This window comes from Trachypithecus francoisi, unplaced genomic scaffold (assembly GCF_009764315.1).
Source record: "Trachypithecus francoisi isolate TF-2019V2 unplaced genomic scaffold, Tfra_2.0 Lachesis_group12, whole genome shotgun sequence".
Lineage (NCBI taxonomy): Eukaryota > Metazoa > Chordata > Mammalia > Primates > Cercopithecidae > Trachypithecus > Trachypithecus francoisi.
This window is the reverse complement of record NW_022681457.1, coordinates 10,439,937-10,464,376: the sequence shown is the minus strand read 5'-3', so window position 1 is coordinate 10,464,376 and position 24,440 is coordinate 10,439,937. Positions and strand designations below refer to the sequence as shown.

General features: G+C 54.7%; 1 protein-coding gene across 2 annotated transcripts in view; it reads left to right on the top strand.

Moving 5' to 3' along the window:
- Positions 1–326: 326 nt before the first annotated feature.
- PPP1R12C (protein phosphatase 1 regulatory subunit 12C) overlaps positions 327–24,440 on the top strand; it is a 29,715-nt gene continuing 5,601 nt past the window's right edge. For both annotated transcript variants that reach the window (XM_033224427.1, XM_033224426.1), the window contains exons 1-6: positions 327–764; positions 6,081–6,211; positions 6,292–6,410; positions 17,407–17,566; positions 22,422–22,566; positions 22,659–22,733. In XM_033224427.1, coding sequence (XP_033080318.1) covers positions 444–764; positions 6,081–6,211; positions 6,292–6,410; positions 17,407–17,566; positions 22,422–22,566; positions 22,659–22,733 — 951 coding nt within the window. In that variant the 5' untranslated portion in view covers positions 327–443. The remainder of the gene's footprint in view (positions 765–6,080; positions 6,212–6,291; positions 6,411–17,406; positions 17,567–22,421; positions 22,567–22,658; positions 22,734–24,440) is intronic.

The following is a 24,440-nucleotide window of genomic DNA, read 5'->3' as shown; positions in this document are numbered from 1 at the left end:
GTCGATTTCCTAACTGCCCCGGGGCAGCCTGCTCTTCGTCCCCTTTACCCGGTACTCTACGCTTCCTAGTATGCCGTGGGGCACCCCTCCTGTCTGTAGACTCTATTTCCCAGCATTCCCCGGAGGAGGCCCTCATCCGGTGATTTCCACTGGGCACCTCGGAGCTGCGGACTTCCCAGTGTGCATCGGGGCACAGCGACTCCTGAAAGTGGCCAGGGGAGACTTCCGCTTATGGACTCCATTTCCCGGCGCTCCCCGCGACCTGCCCAGCACACCCTGGGGCAGCGCCGTGACGTCAGCGCGCCGGGCGGGGGCCGGGAGATCCCTGGGGCGGTGGGGGGCCAGCGGCAGTTCCCGGCGGCCCCCGGGGCGGGCGGGCGGCGGCGGCAGTTGGGGCTCGGCGCTCGCTCGCTCGCTCGCTCGCTGGGCGGGCGGGCGGTGCGATGTCCGGAGAGGATGGCCCGGCGGCTGGCCCGGGGGCGGCGGCGGCGGCTGCCCGGGAGCGGCGACGGGAGCAGCTGCGGCAGTGGGGGGCGCGGGCGGGCGCCGAGCCTGGCCCCGGAGAGCGCCGCGCCCGCACCGTCCGCTTCGAGCGCGCCGCCGAGTTCCTGGCGGCCTGTGCGGGCGGCGACCTGGACGAAGCGCGTCTGATGCTGTGCACCGCCGACCCCGGCCCCGGCGCCGAGCTCGACCCCGCCGCGCCGCCGCCCGCCCGCGCCGTGCTGGACTCCACCAACGCCGACGGCATCAGCGCCCTGCACCAGGTCAGCGCCCCCTCCGGCGTCTCCCGGGGCCAGGCCCACCCTCCGCGGCGCCACCTGGGGCATCCTCCTTCCCCGGTTCCGAGCCGCCGTTGCCAGTCTCGATCCGCCCCGTCGTTCCTAGCCCTGCGCTTTGCCACCCTATGCTGACACCCCGTCCCAGCCCCCCTTACCATCCCTCTTCGACCACCCCGCTTCCGAATTGGGGCTGCTTCAACTGGCCCTGGGCTTTGCCAGTCTGTCCTTACCACCCTGCCCCAGGCCTCCTTACCAGTCCCCTTCGACCTACCCTCTTCCGCATTGGAGTCGCTTTAACTGGCCCTGGCTTTGCCAGCCTGTGCTGACCCCTGCAGTCCCCCTGACCATCCCTCCCTCGACTTCCCCTCTTCCGATGTTGAGCCTCTCTAGCCGGCCCTGGACTTTGTCTCCCTCCCTGCCCTCTCCTGAACCTGAGGCAGCTCCCATAGCTCACTCTGGTCTGTCTCCCTGGTCCTGGCCATTGTCACTTGGCGCTGCCCTTCTCTCACCTCGAGTGCCCTTGCTGTGCCGCTTCTACTCTGCCCTCTAATGCGGCCGTTTCTCTCCTGAGTCCGGACCACTTTGAGCTCTACTGGCTTCTGCGCCGCCTCTGGCCCGCTGTTTCCCCTTTCCAGGCAGGTCCTGCTTTCACTGACCTGCATTCTCTCCCCTGAACCTGTGCCGCTTTCTGCCTGCAGCTTGTGGCCTGGGCCACCTCTATGGCTAGGCCCAGATCCTTCCCCACCACCTCCTTCAGGTTCCATCTTCCTCCAATTCCTTTTCCCCTTGCTCTGTGCTGTGCGTTGCTGCTCAAGGATGCTGTTTCCAGAGCACTTCCTTCTCGGCGCTGCACCACGTGGTGTCCTCCCTCGGAGCGGATCCTGCCCTTGTCTGGGTCCTCTCTGGGCATCTCTTCTCCCTACCCCAACCCCCATGCCATCTTCACTCGCTGGGTTCCCTTTTCCTTCTCCTTCTGGGGCCTGTGCCATCTCTCGTTTCTGAGGATGGTCTTCTCCGTGGGATGTCTCTCCCTTGCGTCCCCACCTCCCCTTCTTGTAGGCCTGCATCATCACGGTTTTTCTGGACAACCCCAAAGTCTCTGTCTCCCTGGCTTTAGCCACCTCTCCATCCTCTTGCTTTCTTTGCCTGGACACCCCCTCCTCTTGTGGATTTGGGTCACCTCTCACTTCTTTTTTTGTTGTTGTTGTTTTTTGAGATGGAGTCTCGCTCTGTCGCCCAAACTGGAGTGCAGTGGCCGGATCTCAGCTCACTGCAAGCTCCGCCTTTCGGGTTCACGCCATTCTCCTGCCTCAGCCTCCTGAGTAGCTGGGACTATAGGCGCCCACCACCTCGCCTGGCTAGTTTTTTGTATTTTTTAATAGAGACAGGGTTTCGGGTTTCACCGGGTTAGCCAGGATGATCTCAATCTCCTGACCTTGTGATCCGCCCGTCTCGGCCTCCCAAAGTGCTGGGATTACAGGCTTGAGCCACCGCACCCGGCCCCCTCTCACTTCTTTTATTCGGGCAGCTCCCATATCCCCTTTACCTCTCTAGTCTGTGCTCGCTCTTCCGGCCCCCTGTCATGGCATCTTCCAGGGGTCCCAGAGCTCGGCTAGTCCTCTTCCTTCAAGCCAGGCCCCCATGTCCACTTCAGGACGGAATCCTGTGTCCCAGAGCCGGGACCACCTTATATTCCCAGGGCCGATTAATTTGGCTCTGGTTCTGGGTACTTTTATCTGTCCCTTCCACCCCACAGTGGGGCCACTAGGGACAGGATTGGTGACAGAAAAGCCCCATCCTTAGGCCTCCTCCCTCCTAGTCTCCAGATATTGGGTCTAACCCCCACCTCCTTTTAAGCAGATTCCTTATCTGGTGACACACCCCCATTTCCCGGAGCCACCTCTGTCTCCTTGCCAGAACCCCTAGGGTTTGCTTACCGATGGAGCCAGAGAGGACCCTGGGAGGGAGAGCTTGGCGGGCGGTGGGAAGGAAGGGGGATGCGTGACCTGCCGGTTCTCAGTGGCCGCCCTGCACTGCCCTCTCCTGGAGCCTGAGGTGCTCTGGCGCGGCCGTCCGGTGCATTTCACTGATCCGGGTGCTGCTGCTTCCTTACACTTCCCAAGAGGAGAAGCAGTTTGGAAAAACAAAATCAGAATAAGTTGGTCCTGAGTTCTCATTCTGGGTCTTCACCTTTCTAGCCCAGAATTTGTGGTGTTCCTCTGTGCATCAGTTTTCCCTGGGAGATAAGGCTAGTAGCGGCCCCGCCCTGGCGGGACTGTGGTGAGGAGGGCGTGTCCGTGTGGAAAACTCCCTTTGTGAGAATGGTTCATCCTAGGTGTTCACCAGGTCGTGGCTGCCTCTACCCCCTTTCTCTTTCTCCATCCTTCTTTCCTTCAAGAGGCCCCAGTGCTATCTGGGACATATTCCTCCGCCCAGAGCGGGGTCCCTCTTCCCTAAGGCCCTGCTCTGGGCCTCTGGGTTTGTGTCCTTGGCAAGCCCAGGAGAGGCGCTCAGGCTTCCCTGCCCCCTTCCTCGTCCACCATCGCATGCCCCTGGCTCTCCTGCACTTTCCCTACAGGGGATCCTGGCTCTGCTCTTCAGACTGAGCCCCCTTCCCTGCATCCCCCAGAGGCCCCAGGCCACCTAGTTGGCCTGGACCCAGCGAGAGGTTGCCCCGGCCCAGTCCACCAGGCTGGCTTTCAGGTGGATTCTCCTCCCACTGTGGGGTGACTGCTTGGCAAACTCACTCTTCGGGGTATCCCAGGAGGCCTGGAGTATTGGGGTGGGCTGGGGTTCAGAGAGGAGGGGATTCCCTTCTCAGGTTACGTGGCCAGCAAGTAAGGGAGCTGGGTGTGGGTCAGGTCTGAGTGTGGGGTGACCAGCTTATGCCGTTTGCCCAGAACAGCCTGGTTTTAGCGCTGAAACCCTAAGTCCTGTGAAAACAAGGACGGGGTCACCGTCTCTGGGTGACTCTTGAGTCCCGGCCAGTTTCTCCACCTGGGGCTGTGTGTCTCCTACATCCTTCTTGAGGCAGGTCCCCAAGCATCAGCCCCCTGCTATGGCAGTTTCCGAGTTCTAAGGGTACCCCACGTGGGGTTATCAGCCACTTGGTGAGGCTGGTACACTCCCCTCAGTCCTGCCCTCCGACTGCCTTAGTGGCTAGGGGTTTGGGGGCTAGAGTAGGAGGGGCTGGGAGCCAGGATTCTTAGGGCTGAACAGAGAAGAACTGGGGGCCTGGGCTCCTGGGTTTGAGGGAGGAGGGGCTGTGGCCTGGACTCCTGGGTCTGAGGGAGGAGGGGCTGGAGTCGGGGCTCCTGGGTCTGAGGGAGGAGGGGCTGGGGGTCTGGACTCCTGGGTCTGAGGGAGGAGGGGCTGGGCCTGGACTCTTGGGTCTGAGGGAGCAGGGGCTGGAGTCGGGGCTCCTGGGTCTGAGGGAGGAGAGGCTGGGGGTCTGGACTCCTGGGTCTGAGGGAGGACGGCCTGGGCCTGGACTCTTGGGTCTGAGGGAGCAGGGGCTGGTGTCGGGGCTCCTGGGTCTGAGGGAGGCGGGGCTAGGGCCTGGACTCCTGGGTCTGAGGGAGGAGGGGCTGGGCCTGGACTCTTGGGTCTGAGGGAGCAGGGGCTGGAGTCGGGGCTCCTGGGTCTGAGGGAGGAGAGGCTGGGGGTCTGGACTCCTGGGTCTGAGGGAGGAGGGGCTGGGCCTGGACTCTTGGGTCTGAGGGAGCAGGGGCTGGAGTCGGGGCTCCTGGGTCTGAGGGAGGCGGGGCTAGGGCCTGGACTCCTGGGTCTGAGGGAGGAGGGGCTGGGGTCCTAGACTCCTGGGTCTGAGGGAGGAGGGGCTGGGCCTGGACTCCTGGGTCTGAGGGAGCAGGGGCTGGAGTCGGGGCTCCTGGGTTTGAGGGAGGAGGGGCTGTGGCCTGGACTCATGGGTCTGAGGGAGGAGGGGCTGGGCCTGGACTCATGGGTCTGAGGGAGGAGGGGCTGGGGGCCTGGACTCCTGGGTCTGAGGGAGGAGGGGCTGGGCCTGGACTCCTGGGTCTGAATGGGGAGAGGCTGGGGGCCTGGGCTTCTGCATCTGAGGATGGAAAGGCTGAGGCCTGGCCTCCTGGGTTGAGTGGGGGAGGGGCTGGGCCTGGCCTCCTGGGTTAAATGGGGAGGGGCTGGGCCTGGACTTCGGAGTCCCTGGTGCCCAGGCCTCAGGCATCTTTCACAGGGATGCCTGTACTGGGCAGGTCCTTGAAAGGGAAAGGCCCATCGCTCTCCTTGCCCCCCTCCCCCATTGCCATGACAACTGGATGGAAATAAACGAGTCGAGTTCATCCCGTTCCCAGGGCACGTGCGGCCCCCTTCACAGCCTGAGTTTCCATGACCTCATGCTCTTGGCCCTCGTAGCTCCCTCCCCGCTTCTCCAGATGGGCAGCTTTGGAGAGGTGAGGGACTTAGAGGGTAATTTATCCCGTGGATCTAGGAATTTAGCTTCACTCCTCCCTCAGCTCCAGTTCAGGTCCCAGGGCCCATCCAGTGTCCACAAGGCCTGGGGCAGGTTTCTCCCCCAACCCCCTGGACTTCGGCTTTTGTTCCCCGAGTTTTGGACTCCTAAGGGAAGAATGAGAAACATTGGCCCGTGTAAGTCCCTGGCTGCAGTGCCCCGTGCAGAGGAGGCCTCAGTGAACTGTAGTGTGACAGCCTGGGGCCCCGGGCACACAGGTGTGCAGCTGTGTCACCCATCTGGGAGTCCTGCCGAGGCCCCTGAGTCTGTCCCGGCACAGGGCGTCCTTCCCCCACCCTGCACAGCCCTGGGCCCACGGCTTCGCTCCTGCACAGTGTCTGCTGGGGTGGTTTCCAGGCTCGACCCTTGGGAGGATCTGGCTGAGTTTAAGGCAGGAGGGGCTGGGGGCCAGGACTCCTGGCTCTGAAGGAGGAGGGGCTGGAACCGCTTCCCTAGTCGGAGCGCTGGAAGCGCCACCTGCGGGTGGTGAGGGGGTTTCTGTGTCTAACAAGTACCATGTGGGGTTCCCGCACCCGGATGAGAGGCCCCCTCCCTTCCCCTTTCGCTTCCTGTTTGCAGGTAGCCAGGAGTCCTTTTGTGGTTTCCACTGAGCGCTGAAGGCTTGGCTGACCTGACTATTGGTCAATCGGGGGTATCTTAAACAGCTGGAGGCCAGAGGCTGTTGGGGTCGTTTTCCCCACTGTCCTAGCACCGTGTCCCTGGATCTGTTTTCGTGGCTGCCTCTGGAGTCCTGCCTTGCTGGGACACCGTGGCTGGGGGAGGTGCGGCTGACGGCTGTTTCCCACCCCCAGGCCTGCATTGATGAGAACCTGGAGGTGGTGCGCTTCTTGGTAGAGCAAGGCGCCACCGTGAACCAGGCGGACAACGAGGGCTGGACGCCCCTGCACGTGGCCGCCTCCTGCGGCTACCTAGACATCGCCAGGTGAGGCAAGGGAAGGCTGGGCAGGACCTGGTCGCGGTGGGGGCCTGGACCCTCAGCCCTGACCAACCCCCACCCCCCAGGTACCTCCTGAGCCACGGGGCCAACATCGCCGCCGTCAACAGTGACGGGGACCTGCCCCTGGACCTGGCCGAGTCGGACCCTATGGAGGGGCTGCTGAAGGCGGAGATCGCCCGCCGAGGTGGGCTCTGGTGTGCTGTGTGTGGGGTGGGGGACACCTCCTCACCTATGGTCTCCAGGCTGAGAGCTTTAGAGGCGGCCTGGGCACCGAGGCTGACCCTGCTTGCTAGGATTGTTTTTCTGTGTGCCTCAGTTTCCTCACCTGTGAAATGGGGGCATGGAGGCCTGCCTCCAGGATTGCTTGGAGCCCAGCAGAGGTACAGGATAAGAACTCAAACCCCTACCAACTAGGATTGTGATTTCACTCCTTGAGTAGCTGAGGAGATTGAAATGCCAGGACGGGGTGGGCGGGCGGAGGGACTCACCCAGGAGTGCATTAGGTAGGATTGCTGGAGCCCTGCCACGGGTCTTTCTGGGAGGGGATGCGTTTACTCGGGGGGGAGTAGGGGCATGCTTCAGTTGCCAGGGACTGGTCTCCCTGTCCTCTGAGACTCATGGTACCCCAGGAGCCTTCATATGGGGTCCAGGAGTCCCTGAAACTGTCTGGCCAGGTTCATTTTTCTAGAGAAGGGCTGTTGCTTCTAGCAGGTGTGTGATGGCCACACAGGATCCCTGGGTCCCCAGTGTGGCTTCTAAAGTCCTGGGCTCACCTCCCCGCTCTGCCTGTGACTGGCGACTCCAGGCATGTCCCTGCAGCTCGCTTCCCTGATTTCCTAAAACAGGACCACCGGCACCGCCGCACGGGGTGGTTGTCAGGGTCTGGCTGGGTTTGGGTGGAAGGGTGTGCGCATGGCTCCCTGCAGGTTCCGGGGGACCGTGTGGAAGGAAAGGAAGCCTCACGAGGAAACGAGATACCGGCAGCCTCCCAGACTTCTGACGTGGCTGTCCTTACAGGGCCGCTGGCCAGGCTGAAAAGGATGGGATTCGCGGGGGTTTAGGGGGCCACAAGAGCCACACAGGAAGAGTAGCTAGTGAGACACATGGCGGCGGAGATCTGAGGTTCGGGAGCCCTTCTTTGGTTGAAATGGGGAGTGGGTCAAATCAGCCCTGGACCTGGATTCTTTCTCCTCTCTCCCCCCAACTTTTTACTTTGGGAAAGCTTGAAATTTACAGAAAAGTTGGAACAATAGCATGTGACTACCCATATGACTTTCACTAAGTGTCACCAGTATTTGTGTGTGTTTTTTTTTAGACAGCTTTTTGAGATGTAATTCACATACCCTACAATTCACCCGAAGTGCACACTTCAGTGCTTTTTAGTATATTAACAGGGTTGGGCATTCGTGACCACATTGATTATAGAACATTTTCATCATCGCCCACCGAAACCCTGCAACCTCTTAGCCATCACCCCCAACCATGCACCCCGCTCTCATGCAGCCCTGTCTGCCTTCTGTCTCTGTAGATTTGCTGTTCTGTACGCGTCACATAGAGGGAATCATACAGTATAGAATCATGAGTTTTTAACTTTTTGATACATTTGTGTTCCCTCTCTCTGTCCCTCCCTTGCGATCTCTTCCCAGGTAAAGACATAAACACGTTTTTTCCTGTGCTTCCTCCTCCTCTTTTTTCCCTCCAAATCTCCCTTCCTTTCTTCCCATCCCTGCCTTTCCATTCCTGAGCGTTTTTTTTTTTTTGTTTTGAAATGGAGTTTCACTTTTTGCCCAGGCTGGAGTGCAATGGCATGATGGCGTGATTTCGGCTCACTGCAACCTCTGTCCCTCAGGTTCAAGCGATTCTCCTGCCTCAGCTTCTGGGTGGCTGAGATTACAGGCATGTGCCACCATGTCCAGCTAATTTTGCATTTTTAGTAGAGATGAGGTTTCACCATGTTGACCAGACTGGTCTGGAACTCCTGACCTCAGGCGATCTGCCGGCCTCGGACTCCCAAAGTGCTGGGATTACAGGTGTGAGCCTGGCCATTTTGAGACTGTGTTGCAGACATTGTAAATCTTCCCCTGATGCACAGCAGGTATCTCCTGCCACAAGGAAAACCTCCTGCAGAACCACAGTAGGGATGCAACACTTTACCCCCTGCGCTGACCTTGATGCTACACTGTTACATGCTGTGTTAACTTCGACTGTTACATGCTGTGTTAACTTCGATGCTACACTGTTACCCACTGCACTAACCTTGGTGCTACACTGTTACATGCTGTGTTAACTTCGAGGCTACACTATTACCCACTGCACTAACCTTGATGCTACACTGTTACACACTGTGTTAAGTTTGATGCTACACTGTTACCCACTGCACTAACCTTGAGGACACACTGTTACACACTGTTAACTCGATGCTACACTGTTACCCACTGCACTAACCTTGATGCCACACTGTTACACACTGTTAACTTCGATGCTACACTGTTACCTGCACTAACCTTGATGCCACAGTTACACACTGTTAACTTTGATGCTACACTGTTACCCACTGCACTAACCTTGATGCCACACTGTTACACACTGTTAACTCGATGCTACACTGTTACCCACTGCACTAACCTTGATGCCACACTGTTACACACTGTGTTAACTCGATGCTACACTGTTACCCACTGCACTAACCTTGATGCCACACTGTTACACACTGTGTTAACTTGATGCTACACTGTTACCCACTGCACTAACCTTGATGCCACACTGTTACACACTGTGTTAACTCGATGCTACACTGTTACCCACTGCACTAACCTTGATGCCACACTGTTACACACTGTGTTAACTCGATGCTACACTGTTACCCACTGCACTAACCTTGGTGCTACACTGTTACCCACTGCACTAACCTTGATGCTACACTGTTACACACTGTGTTAACTCGATGCTACACTATTACCCACTGCACTAACCTTGATGCCACACTGTTACACACTGTGTTAACTCGATGCTACACTGTTACCCACTGCACTAACTTTGATGCCACACTGTTACACACTGTTAACTCGATGCTACACTGTTACACACTGTTAACTCGATGCTACACTGTTACCCACTGCACTAACCTTGATGCCACACTGTTACACACTGTTAACTCGATGCTACACTGTTACCCACTGCACTAACCTTGATGCTACACTGTTACACACTGCACTAACCTTGATGCTACACTGTTACACACTGTGTTAACTCGATGCTACACTGTTACCCACTGCACTAACCTTGATGCCACACTGTTGCACACTGTTAACTTCGATGCTACACTGTTACCCACTGCACTAACCTTGAGGTCACACTGTTACACACTGTTAACTTCAATGCTACACTGTTGCCCACTGCACTAACCTTGATGCTACACTGTTACACACTGTGTTAACTCGATGCTACACTGTTACCCACTGCACTAACCTTGATGCCACACTGTTACACACTGTGTTAACTCGATGCTACACTATTACCCACTGCACTAACCTTGATGCTACACTGTTACACACTGTGTTAACTCGATGCTACACTGTTACCGACTGCACTAACCTTGATGCCACACCGTTACACACTGTGTTAACTCGATGCTACACTATTACCCACTGCACTAACCTTGATGCCACGGTGTTACACACTGTGTTAACTGGATGCTACACTGTTACCCACTGCGCTAACCTTGATGCCACACTGTTGCCTGTGTTTCTCCTTGAGGTTCTTTGTCGCCTCACCCGCTCTGGTTCAGGGCCCAGCTAGGGATCCAGATCTGGGTGATTTAGGCTCCCTCTGTCTGGATCAGTCCTCCTCCTCCCTCGGACCTCAGGGAGGCTGGGAAAGGCCTCCAGGGGGTCCGTGAACTTTCTGACATTGTATTTTCCTGCAGAAATTGCTCATAACTTGCATCAGCTTCTCAGAGGGGGCCATGCTTTTTCCTTCCCATGGGGTGAGGAGAAGCCTGGAAGGGATACATTGGTGGGGGATTTTGGCTTGTAGGATCAGCCGGGAGCGGGGCTACTGGTGCCACGGGAAAGACCCTCAGCTGCGCTGCTCAGGGTGGGGCTCTGCTGCCCCACATCACAAAGCCTCTGCCTGTGACACCTCGTGACACCCAGCCCCACACAGGAGCCTCAGAGGGGCTTCAGTGCGCAGGACCTGGGTCACAGGCTGCACCCCAGCTCTAAGGAGGGCGGAGGCTTTTGCGCCCCCTGCAGGACATGCCGACATGATGCAGAATTCCCCGAGGTGCTGGCATCCAGACTGGTGCTGGCCATAGTGTGGCTCTGGCAGCCACTCACAGGCAGGGCTGGGAGAGCAGACAGACCAGCCACAGGTGCGGCCATCCCCTTCACTTTTCCCTGGCTTACTTGCTGTTTTCCTCTCTCTGGGTCTGGGCTTCAGTGAGAGCACGTGATCTGCTCAGCCAGTCAGCCCGTGGCCTGGAACTACTGTTCCCTTCAACACCACGAAGGCCTCTGGCCCAATCGACTCAGGCTGAATCGGGCATGAGTCTTAGCGAGAACCAAAACCCATTCCGCCTGGCTCAGGCCAGAAAAGGCCATTCAAGGCCTGGAGCAGTGGTTCAGACCTGTAATCCCAGCATTTTGGGAGGCCAAGACAGGAGGATCTCTTGAGCCCAGGAGTTTGAGACCAGCCTGGGAAACCTAGTGAGAACTCATCTCTGTAAAACAAAACACATTAGCCAGGCGTGGGAATGCGCTTGTGCTCCCAGCTACTCAGTAGGCTGAGATGAGAAGACTGCTTGAACCTGGGAGGTGGAAGATGCAGTGAACCACTGCCACTCCAGCCTGGGGGACAGGCGAGACCCTGTCTCAACTAAAATAAAACAAAAAAGGCAGGTTATGTACCCATGTTCATAGCATCGTTCACAATAGCCCCGAGGTAGGAGCAACCTAGCGCCCATCATTGAATGAATGGAAAATCAACATGCGGTGCATCCATGCAGTGGGATATGATTCAGTCTCAATCCCAACACTTTGGGAGGCTGAGGCGGGCGGATCACCTGAGGTCGGGAGTTGGAGACCACCCTGACCAACATGGAGAAACCCTGTCTCTACTAAAAATAGAAAATTAGCTGGGCATAGTGGCACATCCCTGTAATCTCAGCTACTCAGGAGGCTGAGGCAGGAGAATCGCTTGAACCCGGGAGGTGGAGATTGCGGTGAGCCAAGATTGCGCCACTGTGCTCTAGCCTAGGCAACAAGAGGAAACTGTCTCAAAAAAAAAAAACAAAAAAACACAACATAGATGAATCTTGAGGACGTTATGCTAAGTGAACAGTGAAAATAAGCCAGTCACAGAAGGATAATTACTGTATGATTCCACATCTGTGAGGTATTCAGAATAGTCAGAATAATAGAGACAGGCAGTAGAATGGCTGTAGCCCGGAACTGGGCGGAGTGGGGAGAATAGGGAGGAGTTTAGTGGGTACACTTTTTTTTTTTTTTTTAATTTTTGTATTTTTTGTAGAGATGGGGTTTCACCACATTGCCCAGGCTGGTCTGGAACTCTTGAGCTCAAGTGATCCACCCACCTTGGCCTCCCAAAGTGCTGGGATTACAGGTGTTAGCCATTGTCCCTGACCTAGGGTACACGATTTTAATTTTGCAAGATGAAAAAATTCTGGAGATTGGTTGCACAACAACCAATTGTGACTACTTCATGCCCCTGAACTGGGGTTAAGATGGTAAATTTTAGGCCAGGCGCGGTGGCTCACACCTGTAATCCCAGCACTTTGGGAGGCCGAGGCGGGCGGATCACCTGAGCTCAGGAGTTTGAGACCAGCCTGGCCAACATGGTGAAACCCCGTCTCTACTAAAAATACAAAAGTTAGCCGGGCATAGTGGTGTGCACCTGTAGTCCCAGCTACTTGGGAGGCTGAGGCAGGAAAATCACTTGAACCCGGGAGGTGGAGGTTGCAGTGAGCTGAGATCCCACCTCTGCACTCCAGCCTGGGCAACAGAGCAAGACTCCACGTCTCAAAAAAAAAAAAAGAAGATGGTAAATTTTTCGTATCATGTGTATTTTACCACATTTTTTCCCCCCGAGATGGAGTTTCACTCTTGTTGCCCAGGCTGGAGTGCAGTGTCATGGTCTTGGCTCACTGCAACCTCTGCCTTCCAGGTTCCAGTGAATCTCCTGCCTCAGCCTTCCAAGAAACTGGGATTACAGGCACCCGCCACCACGACCAGCTAATTTTTGTATTTTTAGTAGAGATGGGGTTTCACCATGTTGGCCAGTTTGGTTTTGAACTCCCGGCCTCAGGTGATCCTCCCGCCTCGGCCTCCCAAAGTGCTGGGATTACAGGCATGAGCCACCATGCCTGGTCATATATATATATATTTTTTTTTTTTTTGAAAGGCAATCTATGGCCTTATGTAGCTGAAGTCCATGAGTTCTATGGACTTCAGGCATAGTTTGATCCGGGGCACAAGTGAAGTCCAGAACATCTCTCCGTCACTCTGCTGCACTCCGTGCTGGCTTCACTCTTAGGCAGGTTCTCTCCATAAGGCACTCAGTGTGGGTCCTAACTGCAGGCCCATATTGCAGCCAAAACACAGCATCTCTTTCCCAGTGTGTGATGCTCACGGGGCCACCTCGGTCAGATGGCAGCTCCTGAGCCCACCAAAGGTGGCAAAGGTGACAGGAAGTCCTGGTGATGTGCCCACCCGGGAGCCAGGCTATGGGCCCAGTCACATTGAAACCACGTGGGGCAAAGTGTGGGTGAGGAAAGTCAAGATGAGGTCACAGGGGAAGGGAGAATGGATTTTTGTAGGCCCAAGCGGCAGCTGTGCTGCAGGGACACACAGAGCACCATGTCCTACGTAAAAGGGACTGTCCCTGGCCACTTTGCACAGGGGCATGGAACTGGCAGGAATGAGACATGATGTTTTTGAAGCCTTTGAAGCCAACTCACTTGGAATCCCAACATCCGAGTCAGCTGGAAGAGGGGGCGTTACACTTGGAGGCAGGTGGAACTGACCATTGGTTAGCTCCAAGTGCTGACAAGGGCGGACATGGGAGCTGATTTCTGCCTGGTGGGAAAGGCGATGATTACAGCTACTTTGGGAACTGGTTGATCGGCATCGATTATAGCCGAAGACCCCATCTTTGCCTTGTTCTAGCAGTTCCACTCCTGGGCAACCTGAGAGAGGCCTCCCCGCCCATGGACAAAAGTTCATCATAGTATTGTGTGCAGTAGTAAGAGGTTGGAGCCCACACTAAAGAGAGAATGGATCAATCACTAAACTAAATGAGTGATCTAAGCAGGGGTCAGCAAACTTTCTCTATAAAGGGTAGACAGTGAATGTTTGAGGTGTTGCAGGACACACCGTCCCTGGCACCACTGTTCCACCAGTGCTGTGGAGGGGACACTGCCAGGGATGGTGTATGAGTGAATGGGAGTGATTGTGTCCTGTTCCACTTTTATTGACAAAAATTGCCTTTCAGAATAGGCAAATCCATGGAGACAGACAGATTGCTGGGTGCAAGGGGCTGGGGGGAGGGAGGTCTGAGAAGTGACTTTTTAAAGACAGGATCTCATTCTTCCTCCCAGGCTGGATTGCAGTGGAGTGATAATGGCTTACTGCAGCCTTGACCTCCTGGGCCCAAGTGATCCTCCCACCTCAGCCTCCCAAGTAGCTGAGACCATAGGTGTGCACCACCACACCCAGCTAATTTTATTTTTCTAGAGACAGGGTCTCCCTGTGTTGCCCAGGCTGTTCTCAGACTAGTGGGCTCAAGTGATCTCCCATCTTGGCCTCCCAAAGTGCTGGGATTACAGGCATGAGCCGTGGTGCCTGGCTGGGAGTGACTTCTTGGATACAGTATTCGTCGGGGATCATGAAAAAGCTCAGGAAGTAGATAGTGGTGATGGTTGCACAATATTGGAGGTATCCTAAATGTCACTGAATTGTACACTTTAAAACAGGGAAGTTGATAAATTTTATGTTGCCTATTTTACCACCGCCACCACAGGAAAAGATAAAACACAACAGGTGGTCAGCACCCACAAGCTATAGCTTGCTGACCCTGGTCAAGGGCTCTGTCTACAGCCACAGACAGATCTCAGCAACATGTTGAGCACAAAAAGCAAATCGCAGAGGATGTGCAGCAGACATGCAGAGGGTGCTGACCGTGATTGAGTAAAAAGCCAGTCCCCCTCCCTCCCCCTCCCTGAATTGAGACCCATTCGGCTATAATAGGATTGAACCATTGGCAACTCCTTTACAGAAATGACACAGCCAGGCTCGGTGGCTCACGCCTATAATCCCATCACCTTGGGAGGCCGAGGCAGGAGGATCCCTTGAGCCTGGGAAGTTGAGGCTTCAGTGAGCCATAATTGCACCACTGCACTCCAGCCTGGTTGACAGTGTGAGATCCTGTTTCCAAAAAAAAAGCGAGGATCAGATGCAGTGGCTCACGCCTGTAATCCCAGCACTTTGGGAGGCCGAGGTGGGCGGATCACGAGATCCGGAGTTCTTCAAGACCAGCCTGACCAACGTGGTGAAACCCCATCTCTACTAAAAATACAAAAATAAATTAGCTGGGCGTGGTGGCGGTGCCTGTAATCCCAGCTACTCAAGACACTGAGGCAGAAGAATCGCTTGAACCCAGGAGGCAGAAGTTGCAGTGAGTCAAGATGGTGCCACTGCACTCCAGCCGGGGGGACCGGGGGACAGAGAGAGATTCCACCTCAAAAACAACAAAACAAAAAAGAACTGCTTAAGGGCAGGAGTTTGCGACCAGCCTGGTCAAAATCAGGAGACCCCTACCTTCCTCATCTCTATAAAAAATAAAAGTAACGGCCGGGCGTGGTGGCTCACGCCTGTAATCCCAGGACTTTGGGAGGCCGAGACAGGCGGATCACGAGGTCAGGAGATCGAGACCATCCTGGCTAACACGGTGAAACCCCGTCTCTACTAAAAATACAAAAACAAAAAAACTAGCCGGGTGAGGTGGCGGCACCTGTAGTCCCAGCTACTCAGGAGGCTGAGGCAGGAGAATGGCGTAAACCCAGGAGGCGGAGCTTGCAGTGAGCTGAGATCCAGCCACTGCACTCCAGCCTGGGCAACAGAGCGAGACTCCGTCTAAAAAATAAATAAATAAATAAAAATAACTGGCCGGGCGTAGTGGCATGTGCCTGTAGTTCTAGCTACTTGGGAGGCTAAAGTGGGAGGATGTCTTGAACCCAACAGATCGAGGCTGCAGTGAGCTGTGATTACGCCACTGCACTCCACCCTGGGTGACAGAGTGAAGCCCTGACTGTTTAAAAAAAAAATGTTTGGCCAGACACAGTGACTCACGCTATGATCCCAGCACTTCGGGAGGCCGAGGTCAGAGAATTGGTTGAGCCCAGGAGATTGAAACCAGCCTGGGCAACATATTGAGACTCCATCTTTATTTATTCTTTGGAAAAAAAAAAAAAAAGACTGGGTGCAGGGGCTCACGTCTGTAATCCTAGCACTTTGGGAGACTGAGGCAGGTGGATCACCTGAGGTCAGCAGTTTGAGACCAGCCTGACCAACATGATGAAACCCTGTTTCTGCTAGAAATACAAAAATTAGCTGGACATGGTGGCAGGCGCCTATAATCCCAGCTACTTGGGAAGCTGAGGCAGGAGAATCACTTAAACTCGGTAGGCAGAGGTTGCAGTGAGACCCTGTCTCCAAAAAAAAGAGAGAGTTTATAGCATGCACAAGAATAAGTATCCTCAGAGGCTGTCAGTAAATAGGATTTCAGCCTCAACAAGGGTACCTGTTTAGATCCAAAATCAACTTATATTTAATTTTAGGTCATTACTTGCCTTTTATGTCTATAATACAGTACAACAATTGGATTGCATGAACTTGACTAGTTGGGAAGCATGCTTTTCCCAGATTGCTGTAGGTGGTTGCATGTTTGCAAACGGGTGGAACACCTGGGTAGGAAAGGAGCTGTTGCACTAATGGCACAAGTTCTTCATTTAGTGGCTTTTTGCTTGGTTTATTCTCCTCATGAGAAAAGTGGTAATGGTGATAAAATGGATGAAGATGCTGGATTAAGATTATATTGGGGGGGCGGCACAACAGCTGGTGCCTGTAATCCCAACACTTTGGGAGACCAAGGCGGGCAGATCACCTGAGGTCAGGAGTTCAAGACCAGCCTGCCCAATGTGTTGAAACCTTGTCTCTTCTAAAAATAGCAAAATTAGCTCAGCATGGTGATTTATGCCTGTAATCCCAGTTACTTGGGAGGCTGAGGCAGGAGGATCTCTTGAATCTCAGAGGCGGAAGTTGCAGTGAGATTGTTCCACTGCACTCCAGCCTGAGTGACAGAGTAAGACTCTGGCTCCAAAAAAAAAAAAAAAAAAAAATTATATGGGGATGACAGGAAAAGTTAGATGTAATTGAGCACTGGATTTGCTCAGTAAACTTCAGGTTTTTATATATATATATGTTATGTATATAGGAAATATATGTATAGTGTGTATATATATAGGAGATTGTGTGTGTGTGTGTGTGTGTGTGTGTGTATATATATATATTTTTTTTAGAGTCTTGCTGTGTTGTCCAGGCTGGAGTGCAGTGGTGTGATCTTGGCTCACTGCAACCTCCAACTCCTGGGTTCAGGCGATTCTCCTGCCTCAGCCTCCCAAGTAGCTGCGACTACAGGCGCCCTACACCACACCCGGCTATATATATATATATTTTTTGTAATTTTAGTAGAGATGGGGTTTCACTATGTTGGCCAGGCTGGTCTTGAAGTCCTGAGCTCATGATCCACCTGCCTCGGCCTGTTAAAGTTGCTGGGATGACAGGTGTGAGTCACTGCACCCGGCCATGGTTTTATATTAAAAATAATAAAAGTAAGGTGAATTTCTGGTTGAAATGGGGAAAGGCCTGTGATCTCGAGTTTCCCAGTGCTTAGCGCTGACTCAGAAACCCTGAGTGGGACACACGGCTGCATGGAGCACAGTCGGGAAGCAACTGGGCTAGTCTAGGCCTCCCACATCTCAGAGGGGAGCAGCGGGGAGAGCTCTGGGCACGTCACAGGGCCGAACCCTGGCCAGCCCAGTGCATAACCCTCGGTATTCCAGGTCATGGGATGTGAGTCCTACCTCGTGCCTCTTATCCTCCTAGGTGTGGACGTGGAGGCAGCCAAGCGGGCGGAGGAGGAATTGCTGCTTCATGACACAAGGTGCTGGCTGAATGGGGGCGCCATGCCAGAGGCCCGGCACCCCCGCACAGGTGCCTCTGCCCTGCACGTGGCTGCTGCCAAGGGCTACATTGAGGTGATGAGGTGAGTTGGGCCGGTGTGTTCCGTCTTGCTGTCTTGTACCTTCCTGTGAATCCTGTCCTTTCCCTTTCTTTTTAAATGTATGTACCGAAGACTGTGCATTTCCCTCTAAATAACAGCCTTAGCTGTACCCAAAAGTTTTGATGTGCGGTCTTTTTTTAATTGTCATTCCGTGTAAAATATTTCCCAAGTTTTAATCTTTTATTATTTATTTATTTTGAGACAGGGTCTTCCTATATCGCCCAGGCTGGAGTGCAGTGGCGCAGTCCTGGCTCACTGCAGCCTCAAACTCCCCAGACTCAGGTGATCCTCCTACCTCAGCCTCCTGAATAGTGGGGACTACAGGCGCGCACCACCATGCCCCGCTAGTTTTTGTAGAGACAGGGTTTCACCATGTTGTCCAGGCTTGTCTCAAACTCCTGGGCTCAAGTGATCTACCTACCTCAGCCTCCCAAAGTGCTGGATTTACAGGTGTGAGCCACTGTGCTTGGCCTAATTTCAAAATACATAGGACTTCTCTATTCATCATTTTGTTACTATTTTCCTGGCTTAATTGCGTTGTGGTCAGAGAATGGGTTCTATATGATTCTGGCTTTTGAAATGTATTGTTTTGCCTTATATACCCCAGTATATGTAAGTTGGAAAAGAATGGAGTCGTCCAGTACAGTGTTCTCTGTAGGTTCCTAGGCCAACCTTGTAATCCTGCTGTTTATTTGTATCTGTAGTGATATTTCCCCTGCTGCTGATTCTGTCGTTACTATGAGAGGTGCATTTACATTCTTGCTATGATTATGGACTTTGTTTCTTCTTATAGTTCTGTCAGTTACAATTTGTATATATTTTAAGACTAGATTATTTGGTACATATATAGTTTATTTTTGTTTTTTTTTTTTGAGACGGAGTCTCGCTCTGTCACCCAGGCTGGAGTGCAGTGGCCGGATCTCAGCTCACTGCAAGCTCCACCTCCCAGGTTTACGCCATTCTCCAGCCTCAGCCTCCCGAGTAGCTGGGACTACAGGCGCCCGCCACCTCGCCCGGCTAGTTTCTTGTATTTTTTTAGTAGAGACGGGTTTCACCGTGTTAGCCAGGATGGTCTCGATCTCCTGACCTCGTGATCCGCCCACCTCGGCCTCCCAAAGTGCTGGGATTACAGGCTTGAGCCACCGCGCCCGGCCTATTTTTGTTTTTGAGATGGAGTCTGGCTCTCTGTCACCTAGGTTGGAGTGCAGTGGTGTAATCATAGCTCACTGCAACCTCTGCCTCTTGGGTTCAAGCAATTCTCTTGCCTCAGCCTCCCCAGTAGCTGTGACTGTGAGAGTAAGCCACCACACTTGGCTCACTTTCGTATTTTCAGTAGAGATGGGGTTTTTCCATGTTGGCTAGGTTGGTCTTGAACTCCTGACCTCAGGTGATCTGCCTGCCTCAGCCTCCCAAAGTGCTGGGGTTACAGGCATGAGCCACTGCGCCCAACCAAGGTGCATGTAGAGTTTCAATTGTTATGGTGCATATTCCCTTTCTGTCATCCTCACCTCAGTCTTGGGTCTTATTTTGTTCCTATTTGGATGCCTTTCCCATTTCTATTAAAGTTGTTGGTTCCAGTTCTCATCCTCAGGCTCCTCATTCTTTTTTCAGTTCCCTCTTCTCTCTTTCATGACTTATACTTTATTATTTAGTATAAAAATGAAGTTAACATGAATTCCTCCCTCTCTCTGCTCACCTCTACGTTGACAGTTTTTAGTCAGGTTTTCTCAGTGAGGTACATAAGATGACTCGAACAGCTCCAGACCACTGTCCCTTCTGCTTAGCACCTGCTGCTGAAGTAGAGCTCCTGGACCTCCGTATCTGGCCCAAGTCCCAGCTCTGTTGCTGACTGGGTCCATCCCTGAGCTGATCCTTTCGACAAGGGGGACTGGAAACTGAATGGTTGGGCCTGGTGATGTGCCCCGGCCTACAGGCCATGTCGTTTTCCTCCCATGGCTTCCACCCCTGAATCCTGGAGGCGGCTGCATCTCCTCCACTGCATCTGCATCCCAGCCAGCAGGAAGAGAGGGGGCAAAGGAGCAAACACCCATTCCTTTCCAGAGAGCAGTCTGCAAGTGCCATGCACCACTTAATGCCAACACCCCATTTGCCAGACCCTAGTCACATGACCACTCCTCGCTGCGAGGGACCGTTGGAGATTTGTCTTCAGCTGGGTGGCCTGTGTCCGGCCAGGTGACCTGTGTCCGGCCGGGGGGCCTGTGTGGGTACTGTTAGTAAAGTGAGAGGTAGAGTCCATATTCGTGGGCAACCTCATTCATTCTCTGCCATAGAACTGAAGCACTTTGGACTTAGAAATATTCACTGACTATAATTTCATTACTGCTCCTTTGTAAGGGTACATGTTTACACTCAGATCTATTGACTACATTTATTTATTTATTTATTTATTTATTTTGAGATGGAGTCTCGCTCTGTCACCCAGGCTGGAGTGCAGTGGCACGATCTTCACTCACTGCAAGCTCCGCCTCCCAGGTTCACACCATTCTCCTGCCTCAGCCTCCCGAGTAGCTGGGACTACAGGCGCCCGCCACCACGCCCGGCTAATTTTTTTGTATTTTTAGTAGAGACAGGGTTTCACCGTGTTAGCCAGGATGCTCTCGATCTCCTGATCTTGTGATCCGCCCACCTCAGCCTCCCAAAGTGCTGGGATTACAGGCGTGAGCCACCGAGCACGGCCATTTATTTTTATTTTTATTTTTGAGACGGAGTTTCACTCTGTTATGCATGCTGGAGTGCAATGGCTCGATCTCAGCTCACTGCAACCTCTGCCCCCTGGGTTCAAGCACTTCTTCTGCCTCAACCTCCTGAATAGCTGTGATTACAGGTGTGTGCCACCCTGCCAGGCTAATTTTTTGTTTGTAGTAGAGACAGGTTTTGCCAAGTTGGCCAAGATGGTCTCGAACTCCTGACCTCAAGTGATCCTCCTACCTCAGCCTCCCAAAGTACTGGAATTACAGGCATGAGCCACTGCGCCCAGCCTGACTGCATTTTTAAAAGAATGTAACCAGCATTCTCATCAAAGATCTGTTGCAGGTTGGGCATGGTGGCTCACGCCTGTAATCCCAGCACTTTAGGAGGTTGATGGAGGCAGATCATGAGGTCAGGAGTTCAAGATCAGCCTGGCTAACACAGTGAAACCCGGTCTCTATTAAAAATACAAAAAATTAGCTGGGCATGGTGGTGGGCGCCTGTAGTCCCAGCTACTTGGAAGGCTGAGGCAGGAGAATGGCATGAACCCAGGAGGCAGAGATTGCAGTGAGTGGAGATCGTGCCACTGCACTCCAGCCTGGGCGACAGTGTGAGACGCTGTCTCAAAACAAAACAAAAACATTTGTTGCAGAGTGCAGGTATATGTTTATTTGATGATACTGATTCGGTGCTTATTTTCTGAACCCCTGCTGTGTGCCAGGCAGTCTGTTAGTTGCCAAGGAACTGGGTAGACGAGAGAGATCTGGGCCTATGTGTGGCTCATACCTCGTGGGGAGACAGACATTTTGGACTGATCGCTCTTTGCTGCGGAGCTGTCCTGTGCATCACAGGATGTGGGGCAGCCTCTCTGGCCTCTACCTATGGGACGTCGGGAGCATCCCTGGTTGTGAGAACTAAAAATGTCTCTGGACGTGGCCAAATGTCCCCTGGGGGGCGCATTGTCCCAGTTGAGAACTGCTGGCTTAAGATATAAACAGGGTGATGGGAGAAGACAAGTGTGATGAGGAGGGGCTTTGGGGTCAGGAGACATGGGGGTGAAGGGGTGGTGACTGCCAAAAAGGGGCTCAGCGTGAGATGCTGCAGGGCACAGAACACTCTCCGACGGAGAGCAGCAAGTGCAAAGGCCTGTGGCGAGCGGGCGCTTGGGGAAATAGCGGGGGGCCCAGCACAGCTGGGTGAGCTCTGGGCAAAGCGTGGGAAAGGTGAGGGGCGAGGTGGATGGGGCCAGAGAGAGGGACTTGTGCTTATAAGGCGTCTTTGTAGAATATCCCAGGCTGTCCATCTGTTCCCACTTTGCGAAGCTCTTTCTCATTGACACAGAAACTCATTCCAGTTCTCCAAAAATAGACACGTCCTGCCCTAAGCTGAGCTTGGAGAGTGCCCATGGGCTTGGAACCCTGCCTTTGCCCTCAAATTGAATGGTTTCAGGTGGTTATTGTTTTCTGGCAGAAAATTGTCTTGAGTGAGGATTTCTCAGCCTGGCCGCTAGCCACATTTTGGGGCAGATCATTCTCCTTGTGGGGCTGCTGCTGAGCGCTGCTGGATGTGGAGCCACCTCCCTGGCCTCCACCCAGCCGATGCCACTAACCCCTGCCCCAGGTTATGACAACAAAGATGTCTGCAGACCTGCCGGGTCTCCCCTGGGGGACAGCATTGCCCTGGTTGGGAGTCACTGCTTTAAGCCAGCCCAGGTCCTAGAACACTACTGCTCTGAGACAGCCCTTTGGGGTCCAATCCTTCTGACAGGCGTGGGGGCTGGCACAGGGTCCTGCACCTGCATCCTCCGGGGCTGCCTCCTTACACCCCACTGCCGTCACCTTGGAATCCCACAGCCAGGGTGACCCCCTGCCGGCACCAGGAGCAGGTTCCAGAGGCCACCTGCAGGGCCAGGGTTTAACATGTAGCTGCTGGTCCAGGGGGAGGGACAAGGCCTGGTGCAGAGGGGCCTCTTGTGGCCAGGGATGCTGGGCAGTGGCTCTTTACCAGCCTGTCCAGGGGCATTTTAGTCTCGTGGCCTGGGACCTCAGTTACTGCACTGCTGGCCGAAATCAGCCCCCGGCCCAGGGCCTCGCCTTGGCCTCTGACCCTGAGACTCCCTGGCCCCCAGGTTGCTCCTTCAGGCTGGCTACGACCCGGAGCTCCGGGACGGGGACGGCTGGACTCCCCTGCACGCGGCAGCACACTGGGGCGTGGAGGATGCCTGCCGCCTGCTGGCTGAGCATGGCGGGGGCATGGACTCGCTGACCCACGCGGTGAGGGCCAGTGCCCCGGCTGGTGGGGGGCAGGGCGCGGGGAGGACCCAGCACCTCCTTCATTGTCTGCTCCTGCTCCTCCCCCGACCCAGGGGCAGCGGCCCTGTGACCTGGCTGATGAGGAAGTGCTGAGCCTGTTGGAGGAACTGGCCCGGAAACAGGAGGACGTGAGTGTCAGGGCTGAGGGGCTTGTCCCAGACTCCCCATGTCCCCTCAACTCCTCAGAGGAGGGTGCAGAGGGGGTACCCCCCCCCGACTTCTGACACCCACCACCCCAGCGACCTGCTCTTTCCCTCTTGGTGACCCAGCTCCAGCCCCAGCCTCAGGAGAGACCCCCAGCCAGGGCAGGATAGAGATGGGGCTGCAGAGCTTCCTACCTGCCTGGTGGGGAGGCAGCAGAAGAATCTGGACAGGGTTGTCTGACACTCAGACAAAATAACAAACCAGCTCAGGGCACCTCATCACCTCAGGGTGGCCCTTGGCAGCAGCCATGTGCAGGACTGTCCTAGACGTAGGCTGGGCTGGTCACTCGCAGGGTGTCTCCCAGCCATCCCTGGGGCAGCCTTGCTGGGAAAACTGAGAATGAAGGAATGAAGGGCGTGAGCCCTGGCCAGAATGCCTGAGTTGGAATCCTGGCTCTGCCATGGATCTGCCGTGAGTCCCAGCCAACCACTTTCCTCTCCAGGCCTCAGTTTCCTCATCTGTCAAATGGGAATGGTATGGTGCGCACCTGTATGAGGGGTCATGCGTGACATGTGGATTGTGCTGTCAGGAGCTCAGGGGAGTATGTGCCACTGGACAGCACTAGAGCCATGCCAGCATTCAGTGAGCTCTGTGGGGTGACAGGAAGCTCCCGAGGCTAGGCCTAGGGCTTCTGGTGCGTAGGCAGGGGAGTGGAGACAGCTTTCTCTTTTGAAAGGTTGGCAGGAGCAAGGTGGAGGCTGATGGATGTAGGAGAAGAAGGTCTCACACAGTCTGGGGGCAAGTGTGGGTGCCCTGAGGTGCCCAGGGAGGGGAGTGTAAGGCAGGGCAAACCCAGGAGGTCCATGAGTGCCAGGTGAGGAGGAGGGTGACTTTTGCCTTGAGGGTGATATGGCCAAGGGGGGTTTAATGGGTGGGGCAGGGTCAGCTTAGGTGGCCCAGGTACGAGGGGAGCCCAACCTGGGAGCATCTGGGGACAGTTTCTAGAAGACGTGAGTACTGCAGCACTGAGTTTGCTAGAAGGGCAGGAATGAAGGGCCCTCCCAGTACTCCTGGGCACCACATGCAGAGGCCCAAAGGTGTGAAGATAGTAGTGAACTGTGTGGGGAAGGTGTGAAGATGGTGGTGAACTGTGTGGGGAAGGTGTGAAGACGGTGGTGAACTGTGTGGGGAAGGTGTGAAGACGGTGGTGAACTGTGTGGGGAAGGTGTGAAGACGGTGAACTGTGGGGAAGGTGTGAAGACGGTGGTGAACTGCGTGAGGAAGGTGTGAAGACGGTGAACTGTGTGGGGAAGGTGTGAAGACGGTGGTGAACTGCGTGAGGAAGGTGTGAAGACGGTGGTGAACTGCGTGGGGAAGGTGTGAAGACGGTGTTGAACTGCGTGGGGAAGGTGTGAAGACGGTGTGAACTGCGTGGGGAACGTGTGAAGACGGTGGTGAACTGCGTGGGGAACGTGTGAAGACGGTGGTGAACTGCGTGGGGAAGGTGTGAAGACGGTGGTGAACTGCGTGGGGAAGGTGTGAGACGGTGGTGAACTGCGTGGGGAAGGTGTGAAGACGGTGGTGAACTGCGTGGGGAAGGTGTGAAGACGGTGGTGAACTGCGTGGGGAAGGTGTGAAGACGGTGGTGAACTGCGTGGGGAAGGTGTGAAGACGGTGGTGAACTGCGTGGG